Source organism: Lutjanus erythropterus, chromosome 19 (genome assembly GCF_056507025.1).
Source record: "Lutjanus erythropterus isolate fLutEry1 chromosome 19, fLutEry1.hap2, whole genome shotgun sequence".
Classification (NCBI taxonomy): domain Eukaryota; kingdom Metazoa; phylum Chordata; class Actinopteri; order Lutjaniformes; family Lutjanidae; genus Lutjanus; species Lutjanus erythropterus.
Window position 1 is genome coordinate 28,226,119 of NC_139335.1, and position 23,063 is coordinate 28,249,181.

The 23,063-nt window shown below is 42.2% G+C and overlaps 1 protein-coding gene across 1 annotated transcript in view; it reads left to right on the forward strand.

Annotated features, from left to right (window-relative positions):
- LOC146310028 (voltage-dependent T-type calcium channel subunit alpha-1I-like) overlaps window positions 1–15,259 on the forward strand; it is a 151,862-nt gene extending 136,603 nt beyond the window's left edge. Inside the window, exons 32-35 of the mRNA XM_084745182.1 lie at window positions 7,335–7,472; window positions 9,533–9,719; window positions 10,429–10,664; window positions 11,873–15,259. Of these exons, the coding sequence (XP_084601308.1) occupies window positions 7,335–7,472; window positions 9,533–9,719; window positions 10,429–10,664; window positions 11,873–12,604 (1,293 nt within the window). The 3' untranslated portion in view covers window positions 12,605–15,259. The remainder of the gene's footprint in view (window positions 1–7,334; window positions 7,473–9,532; window positions 9,720–10,428; window positions 10,665–11,872) is intronic.
- The last annotated feature ends 7,804 nt before the right edge of the window (window positions 15,260–23,063 follow it).

A 23,063-nucleotide genomic window follows, 5' to 3' on the forward strand; every position in this document is an offset into this window, starting at 1 on the left:
TCATTTTTGAATGTTAGGGATTTACATATTTCTCCTTTAAGATTCCTTTCATAACATAACTTGAGAGACAGTTTGTAATGTATTCAAACGCCCAAATAGTTGTGAAAGTTGAAATTGAAGACTGAAAAACATCCTTAGCATCAAAAAGTATACACATGTGCAACAATAGTGAGTAATATATAGTAATTATTGTAATATAATAATAATAAATAGTAAGTAACAGTGTCTGCCAACATACAGTATCTACACACACTAGGGGTTTCATTGACTGGTAGTTGGTGTGGGCAGTGTGTAGTCTGGTTCATCTGTTTTACGAAAACTTGCTAAACCAAACAACTTTTTTTGCAAAACCCTGAAACCCTGAACACACATGCACTCACATATACACACACATTCATGCAGACAGGCACACACACACACACACACACACACACACAAAACCATGATGTTTTGGACAAGATTGCATGCATGCAGCGACACACACAGGAACATGCATTTGCACGTACTTTCATGGACACACATGCACACAGGGCTTCATTCATCATACAAAGCAGTTTGTATGGGAGGTTTTGTTAAGGTTCACAAAGCCTTCATCAGCTACTGTATATGCTATTATGTTACAGTATGACAGCTAATTTCAGCCTTTAATTAAACACATCATCAACAGAAGATAACTTTCCATATGTGCAGAAATGTGGATTAATGAGGCCCATTGCATGCAGACACACAAGCAACCATCCCTGATATGCATGCATGCAAGCACACACCAACACCCGACTTTATATGTGTTTGCATTTTGGGGTATTTCGTACGCAGGAGATCGTGCATAAAAGGCACACTCGCAAACACACTGTCCTGTGCCAGTGTTGTCCATCACAATGGCAAAGTGCAGCGGGTCAGCTCAGAAGAAGCAATAACTCGGCTCTACACCTTCCCACCTGTCACTCCTGCTTTCTGCCTGTCTGCAGATGCTGTCAAACCATCAATCTTTCCTCCCTCTTTTACATGCTCCCTCTTTCCTATTGCCCCCACACTCCTCTGGCCATCCCTGTACTGTATCTGTCTCTGATTTGCTGTATCTGATCCTGTGCTGTTCTCCTTCAATTTCTCATGTTCTTTAACCATCACACTTGCATATCCTTTGTTTTCGTGTGAGAGTGAGCGTGGGTGTGTGCCATTTTCAGACAGATGAGTCTTTCTCTGCTGAGTTATGTACAATGTTATTGCGTTTAAGGGGACAGGAGGCCACAGCGGGACTCCTGGGTGCAGTGTGTGTGACAGTGGAAATATTCATCAAGCAACAGCCTAATAAAGACTTGCGTTCAGCCGCAGCTTGAGATCGACTCCAGTTGAGTCTGCAGGGAGCAGTTCAATGGAGCAGTGAAGGCCTTTGCCATTTATTCAGTTGCTAGCATAAAGAGGCACTTCTCAAGCGTAGGTGCATGAGTTTTTCACAACGTCATTTCTCCACCACCTTTTTTGAAAAGGCGCCATCTTGAAATGCGGCAGATTTTTTTCTGAAGCTTTTTTTTTTTTTTTTTTTTTTTTTTTTATGGATGCTTCTGAAAGCTACCCAAAAAGGCAGATGCTAAACCATAGTAAAGCTACTCTCAGGAGACATATTGCTTGATTGGTGTTGCTCTGTTCATTTTATTTATGAGGATAGTTCAGTTTTTTTGACAAAGGAGTGGTATAAGTCACAGACTAGTCGTGATGTTGATTTATGGCTATCACAAGGTCCTGTGGTCAAAAATGACATATGTTAAGGTAAAAAATATCCCATGATGATACCGCATGGTGTGACTGGACTCATGGTTGCATTGGCACATTTCAACAAATACAGGGTTTAACACAAATGTTCTTTTGTTTTGTTTTTTGCCTGACTTGCCCAGTCAGGCAAGTTGGCCAGGAATCTATTTGCCCAAAGTCAAGTTTTTATTTGCTACTATACAGACTGTTTTACTTAGGGGTGATAGTTGAAGATATAAATCGTTAGTCGGAGATGCCTCAGTCAACTGAGATTCTTCCAGTGTGTCAGTCAGTGTGTATTACAGTTATAGAATAAATAGATAAGAGCTTACAAATCAATTATTTCAATGGGGAATTTAGGGGAATCATGAATATATTTTCATATGAGCTGGTGCAAAAAAATGCACTGGTGGTTAACTGATGAGAGAGTCATTGTATACAGAGCAATGCAACAGCATGGCTGTAAACTTTGCAACCCAAGTCTCTAAATCACCACAAACCACAAAACTAACTGTGATGGAAGCAGAGAAGAGGGATAGAAAGAGAGCGCAGGTGACTGCACCCCAGCAGCCACTCTGTCAGAGCGCATTGGCGGAGCGCACAGAGCAGATGATGCTTGATTGTTTGCTTGTGCTTGTTTTTGCAAGTGACAGACTCAGACTGTTATTCTATGTGTCTGATAAAATTATGGAAAGGATTTCGACAGTGAGAGACTTTTTTTAATAGAGTAAGATACACTGAAAATCTGATGTTTTTACATCACAGATGATGAAGAAATCCATTAAAACAGGTAAAACAGTAAACTATGTTAGCTCATATGGGAATTTAGTTTGGCACACTGAACTGAAAAAAAAAAGAACCATCAAATATTTGGCCAAATCTGATTTGAATAGAAAAAAAGCTTAATCAGGGACAGACCTGGTTTTATTTAATAGTAATTAAAGTAACTAGTGGAACCAGCATTTTTTAAAAATATGATACAATGTAGTAATTAGTTTTGATTACTTGGCTTTTCTCAGCTCATGTTTTGAACAAGCAACTTGATATACCTTTAAAAAATGACTTGTTTTATCCGCCTTGCTCTCAAACTTGTGGCAAACAGTGGATCACACAGTAGGAGTTCCTTTAATGCTACCTGACTAAACTCCTGTTTCCAGGTTAATAGAAATGCTTGAAATGATTGGTACTGCACATATGCAGCTCTAAACAGAGATGAGAAGGTAATGAGATGGCTCACTCCTTCTCAACTTCCATTAACACCTGTGGAGAAAACATTGTGATTAATTCTCTTTGGGCATTTTACAAGTACCTGCCCTCTGCAATCGAGCGATCTTTATTGTTGAGCCCTAAAATATGGCACAAAGATTGAAATACTTAATGAAACAGTTGCAGCACCTATGTGAGGGACATCAACATTTGTGACATTTAGTGTTAGTATGAAAAAAACTGCAGTAGACAGAAGGTGTGCTTGTGTCTCCACCTGTGTGTTGTGGAGAATTATGTGACGAGGCCATAAGATCTTAGTCATCCCCATTTTCTCTCTCAGTCACACCATCTTCTCCTCTCATCACCTCCCAGCAGCACTGAATAAAACAGTGCCTTGCCTCACCGCTGTCAGGCTGCAGTGGATACTTTCAATTGCTTGAACTCTCCGTTTTACCAGTGAAAACCTGGGAGCTTTCGTGAAGCAACTCCTCCTATGGCCATTGCACCTGTTTCGTCGTCCCTGGAGGCCCAGCCAAGAACACAGGAAGAGAAAGGCTGTAGTTTCCATTAGCTGCCGATAAATGTAGCTCTGAAGCTATTTACAACCTGAGTCTGAGACACAGAGCAAGTCAGCAGCTATGGCGCTGTCGCATGGTAGCATTAGTGAGGGCTGATGTATGGAGATAGGACAGAAAAACTACAAAGTGGTTCTTTAAATTAATGAGTTTCATTGCTGTTTTTCTGCCTACCATCACCACCACCACCCCTCTCTTCTCCTCTCTCCTTTGGGGCTTGTGCAATGGTAATTTACTGCTGCATTTCAGCCATGAATCTTTCTCTATGAACCCCTTTGTCTCTCTCACCTGCGGGCACATGTTAATATATCGCTAACAGGCCTCACTCCATTGGATTTCATTTGGCGCTTTTTAAGTACTATTCTTAATGCTTCTCTCTGGCTATTTATTGCTGTGTCTCTTTAAAGAAACACTGCTTGAGCACATCATAGCACCCCCAGAACCCTGAAATTCCACTCCAGCTCACTGTTCGCAGTATGTTTTGAAAGGGCGCACAAAAAAAAAAATGCTGCAAGGAATAGAGAAGAGTGTCAGCCGAGAAGCTTGAGCTCACAAGAGTCTCATGCAGTGATAATTCAAAACCAATTCAGTAGCCTTCTGGGCTGAGTTACCTACGGTCCTGGTGAACAAATGAGGAAGAGAGGTGGCAACAGTTGGAATAAATTGTTGTCACTTCCCATTTATCCTGTGTTTGGTAATGTAGTCTCTTTAGTGTTGCTGTATGAGTATGAGAGTATGAGACACCATTACCATAGAAACATACTCAGTTAGCTGTTGGGGCAGAATTATGAGGTTCTGGTTAGAGGTCTTCATGGGTCCAAAAATTCAAGACCGAACCCCAAAAGACCCTGGAACTGAACCAGACCTGCCTATTGTTTGAAAGCTGGGACCGTTGCAGAACCTAGAAATGTCAGACCCATACTCAGCTGATAGACACAATAGATGTAATTTCACAGCTGATTGCTATTAACAAGTCAACACATCATTTACAAGCTGTCAAAACAAGACTATGCATGCTGCATCATCAAACCAGAGTTCAGCCATGTTGGAGATACTGGGCTTAAACAACACATCCAAAGTCACAAAAAATGAACGCCCCCCTTCCTGTGCTATTCACAACCTTGTAAGTAGAAATTGTCTGAAAGCTCAGAGTTTGTGAGTCGTGTACAAAACTTCCAATGTAGTAACTACAAGTTCATGAGTTTCATTTTCAGGCAGCAACTGTCACTCAAAATGGTCAGTTTTGGTCAATCAAATATAAACTTGTAAGAATAATAAACTACTTTCTCATCAGTTGACTGGCAGATCAACATTTTGTGCTAGTAGACTGTCACTTAAATTGACCCTTAAATTGACACCACCTCCAACAGCAACTGTCCAATCATAGCTTAGCAACTGTGACTACAGCTGACAAACTTTCCATTTCGCTACATGTTGACGTGGTGTGCAGGGGGCTTAGAGAAGAGCGATGCTTGGCTTTCCATGAGTCTGGACGATGACATCTTTTTTTGTTGTCTCTGAAAGACATGAAGCTTAAGAGCACACATGTGGTGAATGGATTAAATTTTGTCTTCATCTGCTCAAACATAAGCTGTAAACATTAGCATGTCCGGCTAACTAACACTAGCTTACTAGCTGCAGTAACTTTACCTCCAGCCAAACTTGTTAGATACCACTGCGAATGCTTTTTTCTGTAGGGGTTTGAGGAGGAGGATGTGGGCCAATGGGGAATCAAAGTGGGTCGACGACGATGCACCTTTCTCCGGCTCGCTGTCTCAAGTCTAACCTGAGTTAGCTTAGCTCTTATTCTGGCTATCATCTGCGATCACGGCCTGGCTTGTCTGGCTAATTGAGCCCCCACGCTCCTTTTCCTCATTATTGAGTGTATTTCTGTCAACTATCATGTAGATATATCTGATGTATTTCATCATCCAACCAATGTTTGCTGAGATGTAAGTTAGCTTTAGCCTCAGTCTTTTAGCATTAACATTACACCATGTGCACAGCTGTCAGGTAACTTTACATTTACACTTTCACAGCATTCTTGTTTTAAAATGTGTCAAATGGAAACATTAGAATGGACTTTTCAGCCGAGTTAATGAGTTAGTAGTAGCTAACATCAGCCAGCTATGCTTATGAAATCTGCTTGCGAGTTATTATTTTAGCTGACAAAATCCACCATCATCAGCTACAAATGAGACACTGCTTTTCTCTAAGGATTCAAAGACCTTGTGTTTCAACAGTTACCCCCCATTTCAGTGTTTTATCTGCCATCTTGCATTAATGCAGTGCAAGAATGGAAAGTTTGGTAAGCTTAGCAGTGCAGGGTTTAGAGAAGGGTCAATTCCTGACGGTCATAGATATTTAGTGAAATGCCCAGAATGTAAAGTTCAGTTGAACACCTATCATGGCTTTCATATTACATATGTTTTTAATGAGCTTATACTGAGCCTGTCTCACATCCAGACACACCATCTGGTTGTAGGATTCCAGACCTTTGTAACATTGGGGTAGGAAACAGAGGCCAAAATTGTTGGGTCATCATTCCAAGATGAAGGAGCCAGCTTGTACGGATCTTCTCAAAATGTCGTGGCCCTTCCTGCCAACCAAGTCCCTCCAGAGAAGCTTTAGTCATGTCCACATGTCTTCCAGAACATTTCAGTCAAAGTCAGCCTGAATTGAATATTCAGCATGTAAGCTATTCTGTTGTTTACAGTCTAGTATCTCCATAATGGCTGCACATCCAGGTTACTGACAAAACCGTGGTGTAGGTGCAAACATCCTCCTTTGTAAAATACATCCAAGGTTTCTGTTATTCTTCTCCTGCTGGTTGAAACAGTGTGGTTATCCACTCGTTATTTCAGATTAAAAGTCCCCTTGCTGTCACAGTGATGGATAACAAACACAACTCCTTTGGAATCAGTTCTGTTGCATCGAGCACAATAAACTTCAACTGTTCACCCTTTTCAACTATAAATATGATGGCATGTTCACTGCCACAGCTGTATATGAGTATCACTTTGTATCAGCTAATCATGGCTGGGTCTTCTCAGATCCACTTGGGTACCAGCAGTAATAAAACCCAACCCACATCCGATTTTCCATATAAAACGTGGATCTGAACCTGTAAGCGTCAGGTCTTGGGTCCTATAGGGTTCGGGTGGACTCATGAAGACTTCTAGTTGTGGTGCCGCTACACCACTCCTGATGGAGTGAAAAAAAAAAAAACACATCTCGTCTCTCTGGCTTACATACACATGCAGATACCGCAGGTGAACACACATACTGTACATGCACTGCTTGGATATCTGCCTCTCGCCTCTCATTCAGCCTCGTTCCTCACCTCTTGTTGTGGCTTTGGGAAATATCTGTTGAATTGATGATGACAAAGCTATGTTATTACTTCTTGAAATCTCTCACCTTGCTCTCTTTACAGACAGGTGCCATGCCATTATGGACTTTGCACTTTGAATTGTCAACATCTGGTGAAGCATTTCGAAACTTGGCGGAGGTTTTATCTATCTTGTTTGTGTAGCTCATATTGGCCTATGAGAGATACTGTATGAACAAAGGAATCATGAGAAACATCTTCAAATCATTGTTGCTGATCCTTTATAAATGTGATATCTATGTCCACAAATATGTAAGATACTGAATGTTCTTGTGTAGTTGTTGTGATCACATTATATCGAGCACTGATGAGACCATGCTCTGTTTAGTAATTGCAGGAAGTCTGAATGTGCTGTTCCTATTCCCCATATTTTCCCGTTTTGAGACATGAATAACAAAGGTACGTTTTTGCAGCAGATCAGGATGGCAGAGATTGAGCAGGCGTCGCTGAAGTCGGAGCAACTGTCAGACAAGTCCTCATCCCCTGCCCTGCCGGATGACCTCAGTCTGGACGAACACACTGCCTACCAGCTGCTGGCCCGAGAGGGCAAGGTGGGTATCAACGCAGTGTAGCAATGAGGGGAGATTTAGATCTTAAAAATCTCTTTACAGCCTTGAAAAATGTGGAGTACAAATATGCAGCAATGATATGCTTATGCCCTGTCACTGAGAGATCTATATGAAATGAAAATTGCACTGTTATTTGTAAATTGCAGGGTAAATCTGGCAATAATTTCTTTCAGGGATATAACAGATCTGCTCTGTTTTACAAAATGAAACCATCTCTACATAGATTACAAGTTGGATCTGAGCTTTGATCAGAAGTATTTATAGCATTTTAAGCCAAAGCAGATCCAGCCTCCTGCCAGTATAACCTCTTTTGAGATTCAAAAAAACAAAAATGTGTAGTGACCACTACAATACCAACCGCGTAACAAATTCACAGTGGTTAACTTCTACTATGCCTACTGCTTTGTACTTGTTATGACAGGTATACCAGCATTTGTACTACTACCCCAAGAGGGTAAGCACAAACAACGGCAAAGGCTCACTGATGGGTTTTTATATTAATTCCAGAAAGGACAAAACAAATGACCATTATAAAAAAAAATTTCATGGCTATCATGGCTGTTCTGTAGGCTCTCTGGTGAATTACAGATATAACCCTCAGGCTCCAAAGGCCCCATTTATCTCTTTCTCTCTGTGTATCAGTGGTAACTATCTTGTCTTTGAAGAATCCAGTCTCTGTCCACTACACACTTTCTCATGAATAAAACTACGTTCTCCCTAGATGCTGTCCTGGGGTGGCTCTCATGCCATGCCCCCCCCTCCACCTTGCACCCACTCTCCCCCTTTCGACTTTATCTTTTATGCTTCTCCTTTCTCACCATCGCCTCTCTGGTAATTGCACACCTTGGCCGCACCTCCCTCTAGCCCCTCTATCGCCACCCCTTATCATCCCGTCCTCCCTAGATATCCTCCTCTGTAATGGGGTAATGCTCCTTGGTTCTGGATAGCCAGATAAGCCTGCAACCACCAAGCGTGGCTGTGAACCGCTGCTCATTAGAGGAGGGTGAAAAGAAAGAAAAAGAGGGAAATACAGAAGGTGAGAAAGGATCTAAGGTTAGGGATTTTATTTGTCAAGCATTGTTTGGTTCAAAACATTGAAATGCAGGCCCCTACGAAGTAAATCATTAAATTTAAGGATGAAGACTTGGCAAGGGTAAGGTTAGGTTAAAGTAAGGGTGAGGATTAGGGTTCTTCAAATACTTGTTGTGGGTAGAATAGGGATAAGTCTTCAGAAAATGAATGTAAGTTAATGTAATGTCCTCTGAAGTGATGGAAACATGGCTGTGTGTGTGTGTGAGGGTGGCATTAAGCATGTGTGCCAAGGCTGTTTGAGGTTTGTATAGGTGTGGGTGGCTGCCTGTTTGAAAGGGGGCTGTTCAGGGGCTCGGACTGAATGACTCAGAGGTACAATACACTAATGGAAGCACAAAAGCTTAGCCGCACAGCCACACAAACACACACACGCGTGTGCACGAACACGCATTAATGATGCTGCAGTCCCTACATGATGGTAATTAAAACGTACGAGGTAAGCGCTTACAATGCTGAACTCCTGACTTAATCTGCCTCCCGCTTCCTGCTTCCAGCTGTTTCAGCCATCACGCACTCTTACAAACTTATAACCAAACATTTATCGTTACAATATATAACATTAACATGACAAAAACAGGCTCTTTCGGCTCATAATCATTCCTCACCTCGTCACTTGCACTCAAATGAAAGTCGGAGAGATGATGTGAATCAGAGGCCATGTTTGATATCTGCAGGATGCCGGAGGGCTGCTTTTTTCTGTGCTCATTTTCTATCAGGCTGGGTCCAGCCAGCCACTAAATATAATGCTAATCCTAAACTTATATTGTCCCTTTGCAGAAGAAATAAGAGGCTAAGTTTAAGCTATGTTAATGATTATAAGCTCTCAGCATCCAGCAATTTTCAGCAAAAATGTACCTATTAGACTTATCCCTGCATGTCTAATTTATGGGGTTTTTTTTGGAGAGTTTGGAGAGTTTCTCTTCAATGTCAGATCATCTGTTGTCTTCCAGGGAAGGTGCAGCAGTGATTCCCGCAGCTCTGAGGAGGCTGGAGGTGGAGGGAGTCACCAGACTCAGACCGTGGTGCAGAGCCAGCCCTGCCAGGCCCTCAGCGCCGGCCTTGAGATAGAGACGGCACTACAGGAGATGGAGATGCAAACACATCAACCGCATAAGTGCTCACCTCACTGTAGCCCTGGTGAGTGAAACCAGATAGTACATCGGCGGCTTAAATAGCAGCCTGAATAAAGTGGCGGGTAAAACTGACCGCAGCAGACGCACCATCATCATCATCCAGAAGACACAATATGATAAACAAGATGACTGGCAAAGGAAAAATATTTTAAATTCCATTCACAAAAAGAGGATTTACATGAGAGAATATTCAGATCCCGGAAATGTACCTCTCAACAATGAGAAAGAGAGCGCACAAGGGGTACTTGAACCTCTGCAGTAAATTGCAGATTGCTGATTTGCATCACATCTGTGTAGATGTGCAGCTGGAGCAAAATATTACCATACATTTTTTCAAACTTCCGTTGATTAAACTTCATCTCAATTTTGACACCAAGTGGCACCACAAATCATCCTGTTATTTGTGTACTTGTGTGTGCACATTAAAACATCAACATATAGCAGCATTTCGCAGCCTGAGATAGGGATTCACTCACGACTTCCACCTGCAAGTCTTATGCTTGGCTTGCTTTCTTAATAGCTACTGAATTGCTATTGCTTTAGATAAACATAGGAATACACTGAATATAAATATACGCCTCCACTATATCACCACTTTATACAATAATTGGATGAAAAAAAATCCTTCTCATGCATACTCACTAGAAAGGAAACAGCAGGCTACATGAATTGACACCATGACAGAAATGGAAAGAGTGTATTCCCTCCTCAAGGTGGCGTGTCCAGCAGCAGCAACAAGGGAAGAAACAGAGAAGGAGAAGGAGGAGCCAGTGGCATTTCTCCTCTCTTCCATCTGCCTGCAGAGTTCTTCCACCCTGCAGGAGCAGCCATCCCAGCACCTCCCCGCAGCAGGAGCCTACGGTTGTCAAGGGGCCTTAGGCTGACTTCCCCAGCCTCATGGGCTTCGCTACGCTCCCCAGGAGCCCATAGCAAGATGCTCTGTACACAGGTAAGAGGACAGGAGGGGAGGGGCCCAACACAGTTAAATCAGGGGTCTTCAACATGTTTTAGCATGGGCCCATTAGCTGAGAGAGAGATGGATTAGGGACCCTCTATTATACTCTTAAAAATAAAGGTGATAACTAAACTATAAAGGGTTCTTCCAATAGGGTTATACCAAAAATAATCATCGTTTCACCCAGAACACCCTCCAGTCACCCTTCTATGGTGTGATGTTCCACCCAGAACCCTCTATCCAGAAAGGTGCAAACAATAACCTACCCAGATGGTTCTACCGAGAACACTTTTATATTTGGATTCCTAGAGTTTCATCTAGAAACCATCCATGGGGTTCTACAGAGAACCCATTTATACTCCTTAAGTTTTATCCAGAACCTACCCAGGTTCATATCCAAAGGGTATTACCTAGAATGTATCCAGGGAGTTCTACCAAGAACTCTTTTGAATTATAGTACAAAGAACCTTTGACAAACCTTTGCTGAAAGAGTTTCTTAAAGGATACGCAACATCTTTGAAGAATTCTTTCTTGATAATCCCCATGTTCAAAAAAGGACTCTTACCAAGCAAATGGTTCTCAGTAGAACCATAGCCTTTTAAGAGGAACCCAGATGTTGTAGCATGGCTAATGCTAGGTGTGTTAGCCTCACCCTATTCACAGCGGTTTCTTAGGGACAGGTATTGAGAGCCGGTACTAAATTGGTATCAGTTCCTGATTGGTCAGGATTGCCGAAATATTGAAAAGCATTAACTTGAAGATTCATGAGTAGCTCTGTGTTGTGCAAGTATTGAGCAAATAATACTTTTTTTCACAAATAAGCTTTTGCTAATGATGTGATGGATTAATGTCACTGAGTATTTCATCAAACAATATTTTAGCAGCCCCCCTGCAGTAATTCTGAGGATCCCCTTGAAGACCCAGGGGATGCAGACAAAGATAAATTAGTTTGTGAGGTTTTATTGAGGTTGACACTTTAGAAAGCCATTTGATTGTTTTTTGTGCTCATCTTTTTCACTAACAACAGATGCTGGTTTATGAAATTATTGTTTGAAAACTGATTTGTATTCCACATTTAATATGCAATAAAATGATCTGTGTAATCAAAGTAACAGATATTACATGTTAGATTCTGGATGAAAAAAGAGTTGGATTCATGTTCTCCACTTTCCTTCTCCACTCCACTTTCCTTCTGTTTTCAGTACCCATCCCACAGTGACTCATCACTTGCTACAGGCAGCTCTGAGGGCAGCCTCCAGACCACCCTAGAAGAAGGACTGAGCTTCAGTGTCTCTCCACCGCAGAACTTGGAGTTGCCTTTGCCAACAGCTCCTTTACCACTCGTGTGCCCGCTTCAGCTGCCTGAAGACAGCACGGCCATTTCCTCTCCGGTCCAGACCCTGAGACCAAGGCCGAGTCCCTCGTCAGCCCTCACCCTCCAGGCCACGAGGGGCCACCAGCGGAGCCAGAGCAGCGGCCGAGGTAGCACCAGCCCGGGCTACACCCGCGACGACTCGATCGACCCTTCGGACGAGGACCTGGGGATCGGCATTGGATCGTCAATTGGCGGTTGTGGCTCCAGCCAAGCTGGCAACAGTGAACACTTGTCAGAGACGCTGAGCAGCTTGTCTCTGACATCGCTGCTGTCGCCCAGCTCCCTGGTGTACCCAGGAGGAGCAGTGAAGAAGTGCAACAGCACAGGCAGCCTGGAACAAGGGGGCATGCTGCTGTCGTCCCGGGGCAGGGAGGGCCGCAGGGAGATTCTGGGCCTGGAACTTATGGACCCCCAAGGCTTCTTGGCCAACCCCTGGACAGGGGTACTAGTTGATACAAGAAGAGGAGAGGGACGAGGCGAAATAGGAGATGGCGAGCAAGGGTTTAAAGGGAAGAGCTCAAGCCAGACAACAGTAGGGCCTTGTCGGAAAAACAGATGAAACCTACTGTTGACTCTTTCTTTGTCTCTCCATTCCTTGGATCTAAACCCATTGCTGTCCCTCTCACTCTCTCTGCTCCCATCAGTGAGAGAGAGGCTCGATGACACATGATGTCCTGTATTCCAAAACCAAACCCTCATCTTGCCCCCTCAACCCCTTTCTATACATTTGTGACAAGCCCGTGTCCTATTTTGTGCTACCTAGGGGAGTGGTCTTGGTTATAGTCTGCTGGTGAGGAAGTGGCCTGTGGAATTAAGGCCAAAGGGCTGAAGATAGGTCCGCGTACCCTCTTGGCGGGCTGTACCTGTAAAGGAGGCCTTGGAAGGTTCTGCTCACATTGGAAGAACAGGAGACCCGTTCATATCAGGGAGTCAATTGGAGCAGAGACAAAAGAGCTCAAACTCAAAGAAAGAGTCTTGCTGTCGCTCTATTGTAGTTTCCTTTTCTCCACGTCGGCTCGAGTTTACTGGGGTTGAAAATGCAAAAATAGAAGCACCCAAACTGAAATAGCTAACCATGCCAACAGAGAAGGTTTTGATTCGTTTATGTCTCAGAGGCAGTGCAGCAAGTAGGAGGGAGGAGGCTCGTGGATGGTGGAATATATCAAGGCGGAAGGAAGGCTGGGAAAGGAGAAGGCAGGTCATTTGTTTGGCTGGGCAAGCAGAAAGCGGATCTAATGTCCATCTGTTCTGGCAGACGGAAACAACAGGTCCTACTCACTCTGGCACAGGACCTTCTGCTGAGTTCAGAGTAAAACGCAAGGTGGAGGAGAGTTCAAGAGGGTGCGCTGGTTGCGTGTGTTTGTGTGTGAGAGCACTGCCTCAGATATCCAAGGCATGAATTAAATTACTCTCATCACTTCACCATACCTCTGTATTTTTTGAAAAGAGGAGACAGGTATTGACTGATCAAAGCTTTGTGCCTCTGTCAACTTAGCCTTGAGTGGCAGCGGAAAATGAAAAGAAATTGACAGATTGCAGAGGTATAACCGTGCATGGAGTGATTCGTGAAATTGGTTATTTTTCTCTCTATCTCCAGCGTCTCGCACTCACTCAAAAATGACAAAACCAGTAAGAAAGAGAGCTAGGAGCTTTGGATGGAGCTTTACAAACCCCATCAGAAGAAACAATAATGCGTGCCTGGGGCAGCCTTGTGTGCACCAAAAAGAAAAAAAATGGTTCACAGCTCCTTAATAAAGTGAGACTTTAAGCACACTCGTTTTGACACCACTTCCTCTCACCATGCTTTAGGATTTGAGGTGAATGGACAAACCCCACAAGAGTTGCGAGGGACCTTGACTGCATGATGGAATTGCATTTAACCAAGATTTTTATCTATATACAGAAGTGTATCAAGATGTCAATGTTGGGTGATAACGATGTGATTTCTATTCCACTATTTTTGTAGAAAAGAGAATAGGCACGTGCAAAGTGTTGCCGTTACTTTGTCCCCCATTTGATTTAATCCATACAGTCTCTTTGACCTGTTGTCTAGGACTTTTTGTCTGCCAGTGGCTTCCAGTTTTATAACATTTTTTAAGGTGTGGACAGTGTATAAAACAACGAAGCAAAAAATTTCAAACAGACTTTTGTGCGCTGAAGTGATTGTTCCCTCCAGCACATTTCTCTTTGGGAACACCGGTTCCTCGTGGATTTTTCTCTCTTTTCTTTTCTTTTTTTTTTTTTTTTCAAACATTGGAGTCCCAGGAGACAACCAGAGATGGGAACAGCCATATTCACTCAGCACACAAGGATCATTCTAGCTCACAGACATTCCTGGCTGCACACAGGGAACTTTGTTTGCTTTTAGCCTCCTATGCTAAAAACCACAAATAGCATAAACCATCTCGATGAAAGCTTTAATTTGAGAGTTACACCACAACATATCGATCATGGACACATTAGTGTTCGTTAAGCATGGTTCTGGGATTGCAATACAGTATGCTTATTCTTGAAATGACATCCTGATGCACTCATCTTCTCTTCCCCATCTCTTCACACATACAGTATGTTGTAGCAACCCTCTCACACACCATGGTTTGATATCAGAAGCTGACACTGTAACAATGAACAAAACTTTGCCTCTTTTAATGCAAACTTATTTTGGCTTCTGCCACTTGGTTAATTACTCCATCCAAAAAAGGAGACGCTCATCTTCAAGCCTGATTTCTAGAGGTAGACTGTTGTATCCCTAGTGTTTTGATCATTACCTTGCTTTTTTTTAATTTCTCAAAAAAAAAAAAAGAATGAGGTGATGTGAGAAAATCCAAGGGGTTTGACCTTTTTTATCATGCAAAATCACTTTGATGACTATGTTTTATCACATGGTGTTGGGTATTAGCCTAATGAGTGATAGTAAAGACAGTTGTGTGTGTGTGTGTGTGTGTGTGTGTGTGAGCATGGGTGTGTGTGTGTGTGTGTGTTTATGACTTCAGGTGAAGTGATTGCCTTTTCCTGAAGTGTCCTGTTTGTCAGTGAGGATACCTGAGATTAAAAGGTTGAAGAGAGACAACACGAAGCAACCAAGGGCTGTTTTAGCTTCAAAGATATATCCTCCTATCTTTCTGAGACAAATCCTTGTGTCAATGAATATGGCATCAAAGGTTAAAGCCTGACTACGCAGCAATAAATGTTCTATGTGTATGCCCTGAGTAAATGATGTCAATGTGATTTTTATCTCCTCAGAACACAACAGTATTTCATTACTGTCTGTTTTTGCTTCTACTTGTCTGAACTTACAACCAATCAGATAGCACCTGTGCCCTCTCGGAGACCAATCAGTAGAGAGATGGGCTGCAATTGGATGGCATGAACAAATGAGGTTATTGAACTCAGGTCGGGGGGTAAAAACCACTAGTAAAATTTTAAAGATAGCTGTAAAGGTGTGCTCAGGCTGAACGCGGAGCAATTTTCACCTCGCTTCATTCGCACAAATTTGACTGCTGGAGTGTTTATGCGCTACAAACAGCCACATGCACCCACAGTCCAGATGTTAGCTGTAACTACCTAACAATGCACCAATTGCGTGTGTGAGCAGAGTGTGCCTTTGTACAGTTTGTGTGTGCTAAAGCTCTGGCTCAGACTGGTTTTGAACCTTAACAAAATCCCAATTTGTTTGTTATTTTCCTCTCTCGTCTCTTTTTTTTTCTTCTTGTATCTGTATGTTCACCCTGTGGAGAATAGCTCTCGATAAGCACACATTTTTGCTAACGTTTCAGTGTTTTCGACTTGTGCAGACACGTTTTTGCTTCTGTTCACACTGCCTTGAGCGAACCTGCGTCCACCTCTACATTGAATTTGTATGCAATCACGCCGCCTCTAAAATTTGCTTTGCGTTCAGTCTGAACACACCTTAAGAGTGTACAATTCACATTTGTACATATCTTTGTATTTTGATCTGCATGTGTGCATTGCTGCCAGTGACCATGATTATATCATTAGTATGCATTTCATAAAATTGTACAAAGTTAAAGGGAATGCCCCGGTGTTTTTTGACTGCTGCTATGAAACCACTTTAAAAAGTAGTCTGAGCCACAAACAGAACAGAACTTTTTTCTTCTGACACATTGTTCACAAAAAGTATATATATACACATTTTCGGGTAAGTAAAAGATACTGTTGAGTCTTCACCTTTATGCCCATTGTCACTGGTAGTCAGGGGAGCAATATCCCCCACTGGTGCCCCTGTATTGCAAAAGTGCCCTCTTAGATGGCCTTCCAGTGGATGAAATGTGAAAATGCCCACCAGGATGCCCTTGCCATGGATAAAACAAGAAAAAGTGCCCTTTAGGGTGCCCTTCCAGTTGACAAAAGAAGAAAAGTGCCCTACAGGGCACCCTCCAAGTGGATAAAATGTGAAAAGTCCTCTCCAGGTTGCCCTTCCAATGAACAAAACAAGAAAAGTACCCTCTAGGGTGCTCTTCAAGTGAATAAAACATAAAATACCCTTTAGGATGGTGTTATAGTAGATAAAACGTGAAGTGCTCTCTAGGGTTCCCTACGCTGGCTTCTACGCTTCTCTAAATGGTAAAAATAGTTAATAGTCCCTCGTGTGTTTTATTATAGAGGTGTGGTAAGCCTAGTTGTTGCACTTTAAGTCACATAATCAAACAATTTTAATCTAAAACAGGAATTGTTTCACCATAAATGCATCTAGACTTTCAGCACACAGGTGCTCCACTGCATACTGCTGGTGACCTTTTTATTTATTTATTTATTTTTTTTGGCCCCTGCCTGTCAGACAGCCCGAGTTCACCACTGCCTGTTCTTTACATTTAAATTATTAAGGATCTGTTATGAGAGGATGGCCAAAGAAGCTGTGTCAGAACGATCTAAAGCAGGGAGGACAAACCCAGGACAGGGACACAAAAGTGTTCAGAGCTGTCACGGACATCTGGACGGAGTAAAGCCGACAAACAGCGTGCGGGACTGAGGTAGTGAGATGCTGCAGGAGCAGGAGACTTCTCCAGACAGCTTGTCATCGGCAGCCTCGCCCGGTGGAGCCGCCGGTGCGAGAGAGAGCACATTAGGCATGCCCGCTGAACTCCGAGGTGTTGTTTACCTCACACCCTCAACCAGCCAGCCCTCCACCTCATCTAACCTCCCAAAACCAGCTCTCCCTGCAGGCCCCTGTCCTTCAAATGTCACTGCAGGAGGGTGGAGGTGTGTGTGGTGAGCGGTAAGTGTGCATGTGTCTCCGAGACTTGTGTGTGTGTGTGTGAATGGTGTTTCGAGCACCAAGAAGTATGTGTGAGGGGATATGTCATTGCTTCAGTTATCTGCAAGGTCTTTAAAAGAGGAATCTGTAATAAATTTACTGTAATACATCATAAAATGACCATGATATGTCATCAGAAATTAAGGAAACATGCTTAGTTGAAATACTGACAACTGCAGTGTCCTCATTTGAAATTTCAATTCCAGGGCTGGAATGTTTCACATTAATTAGAGTTCAAATTAATGCCAAAAATATGCCCTGAATGAATAAGTGTCCATTTATGAGTCGTAAGAAATCTTTAAAAACCTTTTAAAATTAGTAGATGTGTGTAACTGTTAAACTGAGCTTAGTTCAGTTAAATTGTTATTGTCAAATTGTAATGTTGCACTCATCTTGCACTCCTGCAACCTGCCTGACCTTCCTTGAATCTGTGGAAGAGGGGGTGGGATGAAATTACTTGCTTCAACCATAGACTGTATATTGCATAGGACTTAGACTGTACATTAAATAGGATTTCAACCTATTTAATATACAGTCTCACTACTTGGACCGCAATGCTCATTTTTGGACATGCAATCATTGCACATTACTCTTTTAACTCTGCTCTGCCTTCCATCATCTGAGGAGACATCATCTGAAGAGACCAAGTGACCTCCTGCAACATAAAGTCTAATGGTACAAAGCCAGTAAGCCTCTTGGAGCTTGCGTGCTGATTTGATTGATTTTCTTACAAGGCATCACACAAAGTGCCCTAAGACATCAGGGCCCCTGGGGTACAAGATATTTTTTTTCACCTCACCTGGAAATACACTAGTTTGTCTCAGCTATAGAGCTTTGTAGTGCTTCTGTACAGCACGACAAAGGTAGTTTTACAGCTGCAAGGAGAGATTTCAGGCTGATTAAGCTCACTCATGTTGTGAAATTGGAAACAAACACTCCAAATGCATCCAAAAAAGGGGATTTTTCTTGGGAGGCAAGGTGAACTGAATTAAAGTGGGTTAAGTGAGAAAAAAAATCCTCATTTCTAGGTCAAAAGGTAGTTGGAAAAATCAAGACAAATACTGTGCTGTCAAAGGAATCCCTACCCCGAAGTTTTGTCAAACAGAAGTCTGATAAACAAGGTCCAAACAGATGTGTCTCATTAATGTGTTGCGCACAAGAGGGAGGAACTTGAAACTTCTGACAACATCCAGCTTGTTTTCATGGATGTGTTGCTCTTTTGCTTTGTCCTCAGGGAAGTGAGAGTCTTTTTATTCAAGAAATGAGTAAATTAGGAGTTTGTTTTCAGTGTTCTGTCACCTAATGAGTCGCTTAAACCGGCAGTGGGTCTTTGATGTGTGGCGAGGTGACCCAATTGCTGCCTTAAGCAGGGAACATGGACCATGAAAGAGTGAAATCAAGCTGGTATCGTTCGGCTGTATCGCGCTCAGATAAGACAGACTGAAGGGCCAGTGAGCATTATGGGAAAAGTCTTCCAAGAAATTCCCTTTGAAGGGTTGAAAAATGAAGATAAACGAGTGGTGTTCTATTTTTAAATGGAGTTTTATGGGCTTATAATTGAAAGAATGGACGTGTTAACATTTTGCCTCGGGGCAACAGTTGTCCCTCACTCTATCGCTTCCCTTCGTTTTATTTAATCGCATCAGTCCCACACCTGAGTCCTTCCTGACACACGCGCATACATCAAGGCCGTGTATGGAAACCAGCCCCTGTCAGCCGTCAAGGCTAACTGCCCAGGGAGTTGTCCAGACCCATCGATTGTATCGCCGGCTCCAGCGAGAGAGCCAGATAAAGGCACGTTGTGAAGGTGGCACAACAAAAGGATGAATGAGGTGCCACTGAAATGAGCTGACTGTATAAGATCAGAGAAAATGGCTGTCAATCTTCAGATGATATTCAAACTCTCTGAAATTTAAAGTACTTCTAAGGGTTTTTTTTCCCCCCTCATTCAAGTGTCTCTTTGTTGTTTGTGCCCCCTCTCGGTCTCTTTCCCATTATCATCCATTTTCACCCCTTCCTCATTAAAACATGCAGACACCCAGTCTCTCTCTCTCTCTTATCACCACCTGAAGTCCACTTTCTTGGACTTCAGAGGATGAATTAAGCAGGTATAGTGCCCACACTTTTTGCTGGCTGCACTAATTCAAATAGAGGGCTGACATACTTTGCATATCAGAGCTCGTGGGCATGCACACACATGCATAAATACACCTACGTGGACATGTACAACCACATTTCTGATGCTGTAAATTTCAAATAACACAGAATGCAATGATTTCTATATTCAATTGAATACAGTTCAAAGCTAATTTTATTTTCGAAGGGATTTTTTTTCAAATATACGCTCATTCTGAATTTGATGCTTCCAATATGTTCCAAAAAGTTTTGAGAGGGGCGTGTTTACCACTGTGTTAAAAATTTGGAATAGCAGTGTAACAAAATATTGATTCACTTGAGTATCGCGGTTTTATGTCTTGTGATACTGTACCAATTCTAAAAGCACTGTATTGTAATATTGTGATACATGCAAACATTAGTGGTAGAGGTTCATTTTTTGTTGTGTTTAAACCCTCCACCACTAAACAACAATGTCCTCAGATTTTATCCTGATTTTGTACAATGAAGGTTTTCTTTAAAATAGCAATATATCACCTTACTTACAGTATTGCACTTTTTCACAATATAATGTATTGTGCTACATATTGTATCGCCAGGTTATTGCCAATATACAACCCTACTTTGGGAACTGAAGACACTAATTGTTGAAGTTTGTGTCTTGGTGAAATAAGCAGGGACGTCTCTGAAAAAGACATTGTCTGGATGGCAGCATATGTTGCTCCAAAACCTATGTGTACTTTTCAGCATTAACACGGTGACAGTTACCCATGATGCCATGAGCACAATCACAGCTCTATACCATCACAGATGCTGGCTTTTGCACCCTGGATGCTCCTTTTCCTCTATGGTCCAGACGACTTAACATCCATGCTTTCTAAGAACAACTTGAAATGTGCACTTGTGCACACTTTTCCACTTTCAGAGGAGTCAGTGGAATTCCTGGATGTTGTTGATATATGGCTTTTGCTTTGCATGTTAAAAATTAACTTGCATTTGTAGAAGCAGGCATCAAATTCAGAATTAATGTATATTTCCACTGTTTTCAACAGAATATAGGCTTAAGGATTATTGCTTTTTCTTTTTATTTGCATTTTTCACAGCGTGTTAGTCAGTTTTTTTTTAATTTGGGTTGCACATAGACTCACCAAGGCACACGTATCCTGCACAGACACACACAAACTACAGAGATCCACGTTGTGGCAGCCAACGTGAGTCTGCAGGAGAGTGTGCTTGTCTGAGGATCAGTGCTAATGGCTGAAGTTTATCCCTTCACAAACTGCTCTCTCCCCCTCCTCTCCCTCTCTCTCTCTTCTGTGTGTTTCTTCCACTTTACCTCTGCAACATAAAGCCATTAATGGGAAAAAAGAGAAGCTGTGACAGCTGAAACCGTGAGATTGGGAGCAGTGCTGACACTGCTAGTTTCAGCCTGGCTGCGCTTTCATCACAATGGATGATTGACTGGTTTTCTCAACACCTGGCCCGCTGTTTTGTAAGATAATAGTGAAAAATAATACAGTAACAATGTCGAGTGACTGGTTTATGCTTTGAAAGATTTATTAGGTGCAGTCATATGCTGGGCTGTGTTTTTTTTTTTTTTGGCAAAGATTTGAAATCCCAGTTTAAGCTGTCACATCTCTGCCTTGTCTGACTTTAGAACTGTAATTTTCCTTAACATGAAAACAAGTTTGAAGGTTGGCAAGACTCCCGCAGCATTTCAAAGGAATCCACTTATTACAATTCTTGCTGAGTGGTTAGAATGACGGAGAGCATCATCAACAAACAAATGTTGCTGACCTCTATTTCACCTGCAAAACCCCTAAAATGAATAAAATAAAAGCTTAAAAGACTAGTGTGTAGAATTTAGTGGCATCTAGTGATAACAGATTATCACCCTCCCCTTCCAGGCTTGTAGGAGAACCTATAGTGGCTACGAAACATGAAAGCCTCTCTCTAGAGCCAGTGTTTGGTTTGTCCATTGTGGGCAACTGTAGACATGTTGGTGCAACCAACCATCTGAATCTGTTGCAAATTTCTGTTCATTGTTCAGCCGCCTGGCCCACAACTTTACTGATACATTCACATTGTTTATGGCCTCGGTGGGCAGCATTAACTGTAAGTAAAGATGGATGACAAGACAGCTCCCCAAAAGTAAAGCCAAAATGTCTCCATCACACCCTGGTGGCTAGCTGATGTCATAAATCCCATCCCCTTCCATGTTCTAGGTAGTTTTCATCATGCTAATTACTATTCAAATGCTCATCTGTCTTATCGGTGTGGTGTTAATTAGTTATTTGATGCAATAAAAAGGGTATTTCATGCCATGATTAGCAGCTGACCCCTGTTCGCAATTGAGCAGGATGTGGGCAAGACTCCAATCACTGCTGCACAGACTGCTGTGGGAGGAAGTGAAGACGTGTTGTCCATCTTTATACAAAGTCAATGGTAGGCAGCCGTTCTGAGCTCCAAAAACCCACTGTACTTTATACCTGCTCAGCACCAACCAAAGTCAGCGATTAGCCAGTGAACATAGTGATGCATTTAGCAGCTAAAGAGCCAGATATTTATGGAGCTGGTAGAGACCAAAAACAGAGCTAAAAGGGAGTGAATATGGGATTTAGATTTGCCAGGGGGCCTGAAACATGACTCCAAATGAATGATATCTTTTCTTGCTAACTACTGGGTGCGTTAATAAACAACTGTTTGCTAACAAGTTCACCATAGTAATTTAAAAGCTGATGATATGCTGATGACATCTTAAATGCGTCTTATACAATGTAATTATTGTTTGTTGGGGGGATTTGCTGGGATCTATTAGCAGAATACGACTGAAATTGAATATCATATCATTGTGTTTTTGTTCCTTTAGAAAGGACCCTTTATATGGACAGAGGATGTGGGACCTCTTCCATGGAAGTTGAAATGTTGATGTTGCACCACAGTAGCCCAGAATGGACAAACTAACTACTGGCTCTAAAGAGAGTCTTTTTTTTTTTTCAGTTTCACGGCCGGTGAAGTTTCTCCCACGTGCTTTGAAAGGGAGGATGAGGTGAATTGGTTGCAGAGTGAAACCTTACTGCTAGATGCAACAAAATCCTACACACTGGTCCCTTAAATATGTTAAATAAAGGTTGCATTGCAAATGTAATGTTTTGCTGTGGTTTATTCACTGTACCCACGCTTAACTGACATAATCTTTGTGTATGTTCGAGTGAGATAAATTAAGACAGTAGCTTACCTGCACAACCTAACTCCTCTTAATGATTGTGCCCAAGAACACAGCTCAGATTGAGTTTCCCAGCCGCAGCAGGTGAACAGGAACAAAATATTCACTACAATTGTTTACAAAGCAGAAATGTAAGAAAGAGTAAAAAATACATCTTGCCCTCTGAAGAAAAGTTACATAAGGTTACTGGATACTGTCTTATGCAACTTTGCTGAATATGTAATAAAGTTCGTGCTGCTATGAACTCACGGTGCACAAAACAAAGTTTATCCTTTGTCTTCCAAATCAGGGAGCATCCAGAGCAACAAAGGGAGCAGTTTTTTATTCATGCAATTTAATTATTTGATATTTGGGTGGACCTTTAATTACGGTAACCTTGTAAAATTCCCATGCACTTCAAAG